General features: G+C 33.5%; 3 protein-coding genes across 4 annotated transcripts; 1 reads left to right on the top strand and 2 right to left on the bottom strand.

The window, feature by feature from the left end:
• Positions 1-794: 794 nt before the first annotated feature.
• LOC129796805 (SH2B adapter protein 2) lies at positions 795-6,099 on the bottom strand. 2 transcript variants are annotated; one of them, XM_055838895.1, is made up of 8 exons: positions 5,806-6,099; positions 5,621-5,731; positions 5,412-5,553; positions 5,228-5,350; positions 3,931-4,167; positions 3,252-3,845; positions 2,992-3,162; positions 795-1,922 (listed from the first exon to the last, which is right to left on the bottom strand). In XM_055838895.1, exons 2-8 carry the CDS (start codon positions 5,719-5,721, stop codon positions 1,731-1,733), a joined length of 1,560 nt encoding a protein of 519 aa, XP_055694870.1. In that variant the 5' UTR covers positions 5,722-5,731; positions 5,806-6,099; the 3' UTR covers positions 795-1,730. The 2 variants fall into 2 exon arrangements, with proteins under 2 accessions (XP_055694870.1, XP_055694871.1); XM_055838896.1 differs by having other exon boundaries at positions 1,807-1,922; positions 2,938-3,162.
• An 85-nt stretch (positions 6,100-6,184) lies between these two features.
• LOC129796888 (ubiquitin-conjugating enzyme E2 G1) lies at positions 6,185-9,370 on the top strand. Its single transcript, XM_055839022.1, has 3 exons — positions 6,185-6,340; positions 6,891-6,993; positions 8,574-9,370. Exons 1-3 carry the CDS (start codon positions 6,295-6,297, stop codon positions 8,929-8,931), a joined length of 507 nt encoding a protein of 168 aa, XP_055694997.1. The 5' UTR covers positions 6,185-6,294; the 3' UTR covers positions 8,932-9,370.
• Positions 9,371-10,200: 830 nt separating this feature from the next.
• On the bottom strand, positions 10,201-12,564 carry LOC129796784 (zinc finger protein 486-like). Its single transcript, XM_055838861.1, has 2 exons — positions 12,056-12,564; positions 10,201-11,999 (listed from the first exon to the last, which is right to left on the bottom strand). The coding sequence occupies exons 1-2, from the start codon at positions 12,428-12,430 to the stop codon at positions 10,479-10,481; spliced, it is 1,896 nt and encodes a 631-aa protein (XP_055694836.1). The 5' UTR covers positions 12,431-12,564; the 3' UTR covers positions 10,201-10,478.
• Positions 12,565-12,718: the final 154 nt, after the last annotated feature.

Raw genomic sequence — 12,718 nt, 5'->3', positions numbered from 1 at the left:
GTATGGGTCAGTCTCTTTCTGAGTTTCGTCAGGGGCGCATGTGGGACACTTAGTTGGCCGTGTTCCGCTGCTCGTACGAATTTTTGGTAGCCAATCTTAAATTGGACTACAATCATCTCAAAATTAATAAAATCTAAGTATTTAACATTTCGTGATATATTTTACATCTTCTGTCTATAAGGGAAGTCCTCAAGATCGTTGAAAGAAAACTTGGAAAAATATTTTTTCCTGAGAGAAAATTAAGGTCAAATTTTTGATTTTAGAAACCTCGATCCTCTAAGGGTTAATGAAATTGTTTTTGTGAAGGTCCAAGCCTTTAAATACATCGAGTTTAGATGAAATCGAAAGCTATAGCAAAGGTTTTTCAGACAAAATAATTCATTAACAAATTTTAACTCTTTAAGAACACTCTTTAGCATAAATTCTTTTTTCATTAACCCTTGGAGGATTTTTCTGGTCAATCTATCTAAAAGATCTAAAATCTATTAGACATTTCGTGATAAATTCTAAATCTGTAGGGAAGTTCCATTACTTCAATATCGTCAAAAGAAAAAATGGAAAAACATTTTCTTTTTGGGAGAAAATTAAGGTCACAGATTTGAGGTTAGAAACCTCGATCCTGAAAGGGTTAAAGAAACAAAAAAACAATGGTGACGTCATTATATTAATTTTTGACCAAATCTTTGCTAGCGTTGCTGACTTTTCCCCGTTAATCCCAGTGAAAAATCGTAAATCTGTTTGGAGATTTCTGAATAATTTTTGATTTCCTCGAAGCATTACAAAATTAACAACAATTTCTTACACTCATAAAGGTAATTTGATGTTTATTTCATTCATATTTTTTTTTCATACAATATATAAATAAGTTTACATATTGATTTGAATTTATTTTGCAGAGAAAATCTAATTTGGTTACTTTATAGAGGTGGAGTGGGGTGAGTATTTAGTCGATTTATACTCCAAAAATAAAATTAAGAAATAAATTTCATTAAAAGTATTTCAGTTTCTTTGATTTAATTTTAATCATTTTTCCATAAAATTTGTCTTTAGTATATTGATGATCAGTCTCACAGAGAAGCAAAAGTACGGAAAGACTTAACTTGGGAAGAGCTGGAGAGGATCTTAAAATCTTTAAAAAATTGTGATGTTTCTTCTATAAAAAATTCTAAAAAAGAATCAAAAATATGGCCACAAATAAGATTTCTTTTTTGGTATGAACTTTGTTCACATTTTGAGCTTTATTTAATTGAGTGAAGGAATCCTTTTTATTTCCACTGATTTTTGAAAAATGTATTTGTGTGATTGGTTTTTTTGACTCACTCCACACCACCCTCCCCTATATACATTTATATATGACACTGTATATCATACAAGAATAGTATTATGTATCAATATGGCACTTTATATAAAGTAAAATAGAGTTTATCGTTAAAAGCTTCATCTTCATCTTATTCATCTATATATAATTATGTATGTTGTATTTACAAAGCAAAATATTATTTTTTTTATATTAGTAGGTAATAATATATAATATTAGTCATATTTATTGGTATAATTAAGACAATAAAATTTTATTTTTCTCATTATACTTTTTTTGTCTCTTTTACGTTCTATTTTATAGAGACTTTTTTGTTGTTTTGTTTAGAGACTGTGTGGTATAGACATTTACATAAAATATATAATGTGTAGGATGTAGTGTTGTATAGTGTTTTGCATTGTATATAGTTTAACTACACAAAACTATACTGATTACCTACAGCACGTCCGTTATCATTGTCAGAATTATTCTGTGATGTATGAGCTTGGGATGCTTGTACTGGTGCTGGTGTTACAACCGCTTGTGCAATAATTGGGGGAGGTAGTTCAAGATCACAAGTCTTCACTCTCACACTTCCACCAATTGTAATTACCTGCACAGAAGGCTGCAAAGTAAAAGGAAATTTTAGAATAATTATTCTTCTGATTTTTCTTAAAAGATTTTTCTTCAATTTTATGATTAATTTCTTCAGGAATGAAAGCATTTTATGTAGATGATGATTGTAATCAAGTTTTTTGTAAGGAAAGGATTAGAAAGAAATATCTTGGGATTACGTAAAATTAGTCTAAAATTTAATAAAAAATATTTAGTAAATAAAGGAGTAGATTCTGATACAAATCTTTTCTTTTCTTTCCTTACAATTCGTCAGCTACAAGATTTTTGGTATTCTGGGAAAAAATCTTATAAGATTTTGACATTTGATTTATTTCTTTAAACGGATTTCGTAAAGAAAATTATTTTTCCACGGCTCTTTAAAGTTCTTTCTGACTGTTTTCTATAACAATTATTTCCTTGTTTTTCTTTTATAGAACGATAGAATGACATAAGAACGATTTAAAAACTCCATCTGCCAAAATCTTACAACAAACTTTAAGGTTGTTTGAAAAGAAAATAAAAGATTTTAATCAGAATCTACCCCTAAAGTTAATAGTTGCAATAGATATAATTCAAATTAATCTTTTAAACATATCTGCGTGTGTTCCTTTATAAGGTAATTTATAAGTATGAAATGTTTAATTTTGTTGCTCAGTTTAAATCGTTTTAATGCAAGAAAAATATAAGAAGCTCTCATTTTGCAATAGAAAAGAAATTGATAAAAAAGTAAATTATCTTAGAATGAATTTTAAAAGATTTTTAACTGGAAAATTGAACAAATTAACAGGATAAAACACACAGCTAAAATGCTCGTGTCAGTGGGAAATCCTAAATAAACGTACAGACATATCCGGATAAATATTAAAAATATAAAAAGAAAAATCATAAAAGGATTTTTCGCAGAATAAACATTATAATAAAATTGTTTGATAAATTGAAACAAAAATTACTCCAATGTAAATATGAATAAATTTAAAAAAATCTAATAAAAAAAACAGAAATAAAATTAAATAAATAGCACTGACACTGATTTGACGACAATTCGGAAATGGAAGCCGCCTCATTTGGGGCTATCTCACATGTCTCGGTGAAACAGACGTTGTCAATTGGGCAGTTGGCTGATGGACTACGTATTCCGTTAATGTTACATCTGCTGTCCCCCCGGATTCCAATGGTATTGGATTTTGCCTGAAATGCTCCAGCATTTCCGTAATGGTTGGGAACCACAAATGCTGCACACGACATTCGCCCTGTTTTGTTTTACGTAAGAAGAAGATATTTTAATGATTATCTCTCAATTTTTTTTAACCTGTTGAAATTCCATCACTCTGTATCTCACCTTATCATTGAGCGTCATACGGAGGTGTTTGGCTCGTCCTTGAAAGTTGAAAGTTAACACAAATTCCCCTTTGCGCGTTTCACTTTGTCGCACGAGGAAGACCCCATGTCCACTGGCACCACCGTGCAGGACTTGCTGGGCAGCATCTGAACGTGGCAGTGTACCGTGAAACCAAGGGTATTCACGCATCATTGCCGTCAAGTCGGTATCAGTCTCATGGACAGGCTCTAGATCACCTTCAGTCAATTCAAAATTGCTCGATGATGAGATTCGTTCACCCGGACGTCGTGGTGGTACTTCCGGAACGGGGCTACTGGCTGTATTTTCAGGTCCCGGAATAGGTGTTGCCGTTGCATTGGGTGCCGTACTCACCACCAACAGCGCTTGATCGGGTATTTGTGTTGTTGGTGTACTTCGCATGCAATATCTTATGGTTGCCAACCAACTTCTCATATCATCCGTATCATGGGCCTCAATTACATATTCCATATTATTATCTGCCTTCAGAACGAACGTATTCTCATGATCTGGCATCTCCAGTGCCGTAGTCTCACGAGCTTCTGATATTAGAAAACAAAATACTCCACTACGGGGCTGGAAAAAGAATTATTCATTAATTCTTTTTTTTTTATCTCCTTCTGATAAATTTTTAGAAAAATAGCCAAGAGCAAAAAAAAACCTTTTGAGACTTTGGTGGTGAATAGAATTCCAACATGTAGCCACCGACGGTCTTTACAAGAGCTAATCGACATTTTTCCCATTTATGAATACCCCCGGGCTGATCGAGACTTTCGGGTGTTAAATAATTCACATAGCCTTCCTTTCGACACTCCACAACGATCTTTGAGAGCTTTGTCTTCATTTGACGAGCACTGGATATTTCAGTTTCATCTGAGTTTTGTTTGTGAAAAAATGCCTGCAATTTTAATTATATTTTCTGTTTAATTCTTTGAAAAAAAATCTAGATTTGTAAAATTCTAAGTTATTAGACTTGTTAGGAAATTTATCCTGATTAACAGAATATAATCATTAGAAGGATGTGTTGTCGATGTATCAGTCCAAAGGAATCTTTACAATTTTAGCCAGAGCTTTCGACACTACTGTGTGTCTTCTTCAGTTAAATTATAAATGAAAGATGTACTTGACCATTTTCCTTCAATGAAGTTGGCCCTCTCTGTAAAATAGAATCAAATAGTACGATCCTGTGTTATCTTTACTTCCAGTTTTCTTGACTCCATGTCCCTTTTTACTGTGGATAGCCAAGTGGTAGGTGGATGACCTTATTTACTGTGCTATTCATTTGTTAACTGTGATTCAGTGAGCTTTTCCTGTATATCAAAGACACTGTAGTGGATTCTGACGGAATATAATGTTCTTGGTGTTGTAGGATTAGTCCTTCCGATTGCATCAGCCGAGGGATGGTAGGTCAACCCAAACGCATCCTTTCAATTTTATAGGCCAAAGCTTTCGACGCTTCTGTGTGTCTTCCTCAGTGGTCAATTGTGTCTTTGTTTGGGAATCGTCAAACGTCTGAACTCAGTGATCATGCGGATTTTTATGTAGGGGGATTCTCTTTTTTTCTGTAATTTTCTTTCACTTTTCTTTAACTGTCTTCTCTTGGCAACTATCGGAGGCATAACTGATCAAAGACATGCAAAGTCTTTCTCCCCAGGAACCAAAGTTACGACTAGTCAATGCTACTCTTGCTAAAATTTGGCAAGGTCTAGGCTGCTGCTGCTCAACGTTCGCCATTTTTTTTCTAGCAAGAGCTGCTTCTGCTCAATTTATAATGGCTTTAGGCTGCACAAATCAGCTCCTCTCGATACATTGAGAAGTTCTCATGCGCTTACGGTTTCAGTCCTTGTGCTTGATCCATGCATCATGCATCTTCTTCAGAATGATCAATTGTGTCTTCGTTTGAACTTTGTCAATCGCTGGAAAATCCCTTCTGAAAAAAATTAAGTATACATAATTACCTTTCCTTTGCGAAGTCCTTTAAATGATAATCGTCGAAAGAAGGGTTTGTGGGTAATTTTTGGTGAATCCGTATCCTCTGAGTAGTCACTTTCTTCGAGAACAGTCGCATTACCATTTCCAGTCTAATGAATAAAAAATATTTTCAGCATTAAGTTTAATATCCACCTCTCTGTTTTATTTTACCTTATGATGAACCCGTCGTCTGTTAAATTCCGTATCAAAATGATCAGAGAAGCATTCAATGAATTTTCTCATGAAATCCCTATGGGAGACAGTTGTACGTGCAGCTTCCGGAAGATTATTAACCATATAGTGTACACAAGATCTATAAAAAGTTACAAATGATTAATATTCTTATTCATTGAGAAAAATAAATAATTATTGTATTTTACTTGGCAAAATCAGACGCAGCAGCCCTTGCGTGTCGTTCACAAAATTCAGTCCAGCATGTGTTTCCACCACTACCACTTGGAACATCCACCGCAACTGCCATATTTGCATTACTAAAAGTTTATCAAATAAGAATCTGCCTTAATTCAATGCGGAAGTGGCAAAAGCTAAGGAATTAAATACATACAAGGAGTTACGTATTAAAATGCAATTTTCCTCTCTACGCACAAAATGCTAAAATCGCGTATTTTTAGAAGATTAGAGAAAAGGTTTTCGCTCCAAACAAGATTAACATTTTAATTTTTGAATTTCCCAAAAGGATATTGCGGAAATTGTCGTTTCTGCCGTATTCCTCTTCACTTCCACGCCACTTTTTCAATATTTATTCCGTATTTGCTTGTTGATTTCTTAGTGAAAATTCCAATTTTTCTTCATTATCAAAATCAAAACAGCCATATTTTTTTTCCACTGATATATCAAATTTTTTCACCTCAGGTAACCCGCTTGGAAATGCCATGTTTCATCGCTGTCTCACACGCATTGTGTGAAACATTTCCATTTATGCTGCTGATGTGCGTGTGTGTGTGATGTTTCAGAAGTCTCTGACAGATCTCAGCTTGTTTTAATTCCGACAAAATTTTTATTCCGACAAAATTGTCCGTGTATTTTATATTAAATGTCAGAGCCCCAATCTTCATTATTGCTTAAAAAACAATTAGCTGGTAAGTTTAACCATAAAAGTATATTAATTTGCAACCATCTGCGGGGGAAGGTGCTCCAAAAAATGAATAAAGTTTTTCACGATGATTGGTGCGTGGTCTTGGAAACATGGCTTTGTTCTGCCTGCACCATTATCTTTTCTCGCAGAATTACAGAAAAAATACACAATTTTTGTGAAAATTCATTCAAGAATTCAATATTCTGTCTAATGCATTCCACGGGGATGCATTAAATCAGTTAAAAATCCTCTATTGTATCAATTAGTTACAAAAAATCAATATTGCTCGTCATTTCAATGTGCGACCATTACGGCTTATACAGCATTGTCAAAAAAATTATGATTTTTTTTTTTGCAAAATATCAATCCCCAAAAGGAATTTTAATTATTAATTTTACAAAATTTATCAATTAATGATTTTTTAAAATTTCAAGTAAAATTGATGTATTTTCCAAAAAAAAAGTTAATTTTTAATGTATATCCTAATTAGGAAATTAAATATATAAATGTATGTGTATACTATATTATGTATGTTTACTTTTCATCCCTTTCAGAGCTGAACAAAAATCCTGTTGAGGGATTTTCAGCCGGATTAATTGACGAAAATGATATATTTCGATGGGAAGTACTTATTATTGGGCCCCCGGATACTCTCTAGTAAGTATATAATATTCCAGCCATATTATGTGCTTTATAGGACCTTTAAACATCCCTTTAAAATATTTAAAAATATCTTTTTAATTTCTTTTCTATAAAATAGAAGTATTTTGAATTGTTTTTTGAAAAGATTTCAAAAGTTTTTCTTAGAGATTTAGGTACAGGCCAAGTCTGTGTGTGAAAAAAGAGGTTATAATATTATAAACCGAAGATGTGCAAATTTTAGTAGTTGAAACACATGTTTTACAAAATGGTTCAACCTTGCGGATGTTTTTCCGTGAAAACGTTTTCCTCTATTTTGTTGTGAATTTTTCTTTTCCTAATTTTTCTTAAATTAATATTTTTTATATCTTCAACAGGCATTGGATTTAAAAATTAAAAGAGGATTTTGTCAGCCGTTAATTCTGGTTATAATGAGAGATAAATTAATAATTTTGCAATACAGTAGTATCTCGTAGGACGTCTTTTTTAATTTTCACTGAATTTGTACTGAAATTTAAAGATTTCAATTGAATTTCAAGGGTTTCTTGGTCGCTGAATAAGGCCCAATATTGAGATTTTCCCATCATGTTGGGAATAGGAAAATTAAATTGAATTGATAAATTTGTCGAGAATGTTCTGGTTTACCTAAAAAATCCATTTCCGGCGTTTCAGGAAGGTTTCAATTTTAATTAGAAATGAAAATAAATTAGAAGGACGTCGTACAGAACACCACTGTAAATAAAAATGAAAAAAATCTTTGAGAAATATTTCCTAAAGTAAGCCAAAGGTGAGGCTTTCAGTTATGCGAGTTGGTATTCCACGACTTTAGGAATACCTATGTGTTTTAATTTGATTAATTAGTTTATTAAAAGGACTATAGGAGAGATTTTTTATGAAAAATTTAATAATTTTAGCCATGTCTTGGATATTTTAAGAGCTACAGATATTATGGACATAGATTTGGAAATGTTTTGAAATTGACAGCAATTTAGGATTTAATTTTGAACAAAATTCCACAGTCACCTTTAATCTTCAACTAAACTCTTAAACTCCCCTTTAAACTTTTTTTTAATTTTTAAGAATATTTCTGATTATTCGGAAAATGAAAGAATTTTGAAGATTTTTGAAAGATTAATAATGAAAAAAATTATATTCCTACACGTACCTCTAGTTTTAAGATTTTTTAGATTCAAAATCAAAATTTATTTAGTTTAATTAATACATTTTTTAGGTCATTGTTTTTCCCCTGGGTGACTGTATCTAAAGTTTTAAAGATCATGAGTTCAGCTCAATTAAAATTTTTCAAACACAGATTCTTAATTCCTCAACGCCTTAGTGGCCAACTAAATCTTAGGAATAACCGATTTCAAAGTCAGTTAGATCTTACATTATTAAAATAATTAAAACTAATAGAAATATTGGGCTTAATTCAGCGACCAAGAAACCCTTGAAATCTTTGAATTTTGTACTGAAATTTCAAGATTTCAAGCGAATTTCAAGGGATTCTTGGTCGCTGAATATGGCCCATTATTATTAAAAATAGAAAAAATGATTCTAATTAAAATCAAACATTAAAAACACAATGTTTTTTTTTTCAGCGAGGGTGGTTTCTTCAAGGCTCATCTGTACTTCCCGAAGGAGTACCCACTACGGCCGCCACGTATGAAATTTGTAACTGAAATTTGGCATCCTAACATTGAGAAGAATGGTGATGTTTGCATAAGTATCCTCCATGAGCCAGGGGATGACAAATGGGGATATGAGAAGGCATCTGAGCGCTGGCTGCCAGTACATACAGTCGAAACAATTCTCATATCTGTAATATCAATGTTGGCTGATCCAAATGATGAGTCTCCCGCAAATGTGGATGCCGCAAAGGAATGGCGAGAGGCATACCCGGAATTCAAAAGAAAAGTGGCTAGATGTGTCCGAAAATCACAAGAAGATAGCTCATAGGTATACTAATATTTTGAATATACAGACATGCATAAATTTAAACAAGAAAAAAAATTATAAAAATACAATGATGAAGAAATAAGAAGAAGAAGAAGAAGAAGGAGGAAATATTGCTATTAATACTGAGAGAAAATAAAGAGAAAAAAATGCAAAAAAAAACATAAATTTTCACATGAAAAATATACCTTCCATGGAAAAAAAACATTTAAATACATTGAGGTATTGCATTAATAAGAAAAAAAAAACATCATAATTATAGAATAAACAATAGTAATCATCATGATACAACATCAACAGAAAAAAAAACATACAGACAAGGATTAAAATATTAAAGAAAAAACACCATTACATACAATTTTGAATTTTGAATTTGTTATAAAGAAGAAAGAAGAAAGAGATGAGATGAGAGAATAATAAAGGTATGCTAAAGGAAAATAAATCTTATTGCATTGCTGATCCTTCCACTTTTGCCAATCTGCAGAAATCTTTTATGCTAAAAATTGTTTTTTATGCTTTCCTCTCCAAAAGAAATTCTGCAATAAAAACTTGATTAATTTTGAATTAGGATGTTAAATTGACTTTGAAATTCTCTTGAGGATTCCTTCCCATTCTTTGAGCTGCAGAGAAAGTTCTATTTTGTTAGAATTAATGAGTTTTTAACCCTTTTAGGTCCGAGATCAATCTATTGAGCTGATTGTACTAAAAATTTTTTTTGTTGGTTCCTTAAGGTCTAATAAGACATTTTTGGCAAAAAATTCCAACTCAAAAATTTTCAATTTTTCTTCCTTCCTGATCCTGTGAGTTTTGGGGGATGCCCTTTTGTGCTCATAAAATGATCATGGATTGTAAAGACATAGTCTTCTACTAATTTGGACTCAATATTAAAAAGAAATAACTACACAAAATTAAACATTTTCAAAAATTTTCAAAATCGAGTCTGGGTCAGCGTATGACCCAATGGACCTGAAAGGGTTAAGCATAAAATTTCAATAAAAGTCACAGTCTTGATTAAATGTTGAGAGAAGTAGCACAATTAAGTGTATTCAAGCTTCATTCTAGGACCAGTCATACAGTAGAAATTGTAGATGAATAACACCCTTAAAATACTTCAGGAGTAGCTTAAAGAATTTGTAAATTTTCACACATTTCCGAGATAATCAAAAAATTCATTAAAAAAGAAATTAATTAAAATAAATTTAATATGAAGGAGGCATAAAATGATTTTTCTCTCGCCTTTTGAAGACTTTCCTTGAATTTATAAAAGATACCTTTTCTATTAAATAAAGTTTCAGGTTTATTGAAAAAGAATTAAATTACAATTAAATGGTAAAAAATCATGAGATTTCAGAATGAGTTCTAAATAATTCTATTTCAGTCAATTCTTTCAGTTTCTTGTTTTCTTCATTATTTTTAACTGTTCAGAAAAATAATCAGGAGGAATTTGAAGAATTATTTCAAGAATTTCACAGAATTCAATTGAGATTCTTCCTTTTGACCATTTCTCTTTACCTTTCTCCTATTTCTCTTGAGTCATTAAATAAAATTTCTTAATCATCTCCCAGAACTTCTTGGAGTTTATGCTTAATATCAGCTCCTGTTGGGAGATCACAATCCGGGAAATGGGTCAGTCTGTAATGCTCCCTCACTGCTTTGTATGTCCCAAATTTTTCCTTACACATCCTACATCCAAGAGGCTTCTCTCCGGAATGAATGAGCTTGTGGGCAGTTAAATTTCCATTTGATGTGAATTTCTTGTTGCAAATTGGGCACTGAAAGGGTTTTTCACCCGTGTGGGTGAGTAGGTGGAAGTTCAGGTGCCCCAACTGCCGAAAGGCATTCCCACAGATCTCACATTTATATGGCTTCTCACCTGTATGAGTCTTCATGTGAGCCTTTAGACTATTCTTTGCCAGGAAGCGTTTTGCACAAACTGAACATTCATGAGATTTTTTCCCGCCATGGATTAGTATGTGACTGGTAAAATTGCCATGATTTGTGAAAATCTTTCCACAAGTTGGACAAATATATTGCCTTTCCGGCTTTTCCAATAATTTACTTGTTTGTCCCTTCTTCAGGTACTTTCGTACTTTTCGTACCTTCTCCGTGCGCTCCTCCTCCGGGATATGGAGCTTCTTGTGGAAGTTGAAACTGCGCTTATTCTTGAAAGTCTTCTGGCACATTTCGCACTCATACCGATACCCCTGATGGTGCCTCTCCATGTGATCCCTCACCTCAAAGCGTTCCGTGAATCTCTTGCCGCAGTAGCCACACTCGTAGTCCTTCCGTTTCTCATGAACAACACGAATATGACGCTGCGTACTGGCTGGCGAGCAGAATTCTTCATTGCAAATGTTGCATTTTGTATTCTGAGTATTCTGTGGATCGTGGGAGAACTTGTGCATCATCACTGCGTGTCTATTCATCAGAATTGTATCACATTTAAGGCAGCAGAATCCTCTATCCTTTAGCTTAACGGAATAGTATTTTCGGGAGTTCTTGGAGTTTTCAGCTCTTTTTACTAAACTTGCAATTCGACACACATTTGCTGCATCAAACGCCTTCACAATACACTTCATGTTTGGATACTTCCGGAAGATATCGGGCTTCAATTTGGATTTTTTCATCTTCTCCCACAAATCGCCGTCATCATCGTCATCATATTCCATTACAGATATATCATCAGTTGCTTCATCCTCGCCCGTAGGATCCATTCCTGATGTTCCTTCTGTTGTTGCTACTTCCATTGCTTCTTCTTCTTCTTTTACTCTTATTTCAGTAGTAGATTCTTCAAGTGGTGTAATCTTCGCAATGAGCTTCCTGTATGTGATAACATACTGACTCCTCAGTATGCTAATCTCCATTAATTTATTCCCACACTCCTGACAAAGGTACTGCAGTAGATCCATCTTATTGTTCTCTATACCCTTGAGCTTCTCCAGTTCATCCCGGAAGTGAGATTTATCATCACCAGAGATGTCAATTAAATTCTCTGTTGCTTCACAAATCTGACAGACGTAGAAATCATTCGCTGACAGGGCAATTGGATCCTTTTCCATAATAAAGTTTTCCTGAAAAAAAAAAGTTTTAGAATGTTCCTTTTAAATGAATTTCCTTCAATCCCCACCTCATAGATGTCCGGAATCGGATAGAAGGGAACTTCACTTGAAACCTGCTTAGCAATGTTAGGGATTGGTGGATGAGGTACCCCAGGAAAGACTGAAGGAACTGCATCAGGTTTCAATTTATAATTGTTGAGAGGAATGCAGGATATTTCTCCGTTTAATCGATGGAACTTCTCCAAATCATCGGAAGTGAAGTGATTTATGCAAATTCTCTTTCGCACAATGCCAGCGCCGGAAGTTAATTGTGATTGATGGAATTTTAGCGCCTCAATCCATTTCTCCACGAGCTCAGGATGTGACAAAGGAAAGGGGAATGTTTGTCTCTTTGGCTCATTTTGGGAACTTTGGCAGTCCAGGACGCAGCAGCGAGTCGGCATCACTGTCCTTCTGTCTTAATCCAGGAGTAATTCACTTTTATTATTTTCAAGCTGACAGAGCGTTTAATTATTTTTCTAGCCGGTTCCTCTTCTCCGACTTTCAAAACATTCGTCCAAAATCCAGATTTTAACCTTAAAAAATCCGGTGATAAGAAAACGGCAATTTTGAATTTGAATTCAATTTTCGAGAGTTGGAATTTTCTTGTCTCTCCCACAAACTGTTGTAGTTAGAGACATCATTCGATGCAGCATCATTTCCTGGGCTTAAAATCTACTTCCGTCCACAAA

This window comes from Lutzomyia longipalpis, chromosome 1 (genome assembly GCF_024334085.1).
Source record: "Lutzomyia longipalpis isolate SR_M1_2022 chromosome 1, ASM2433408v1".
Taxonomy (NCBI): Eukaryota; Metazoa; Arthropoda; class Insecta; order Diptera; family Psychodidae; genus Lutzomyia; species Lutzomyia longipalpis.
This window is presented reverse-complemented; position numbering and strand designations above follow the sequence as displayed.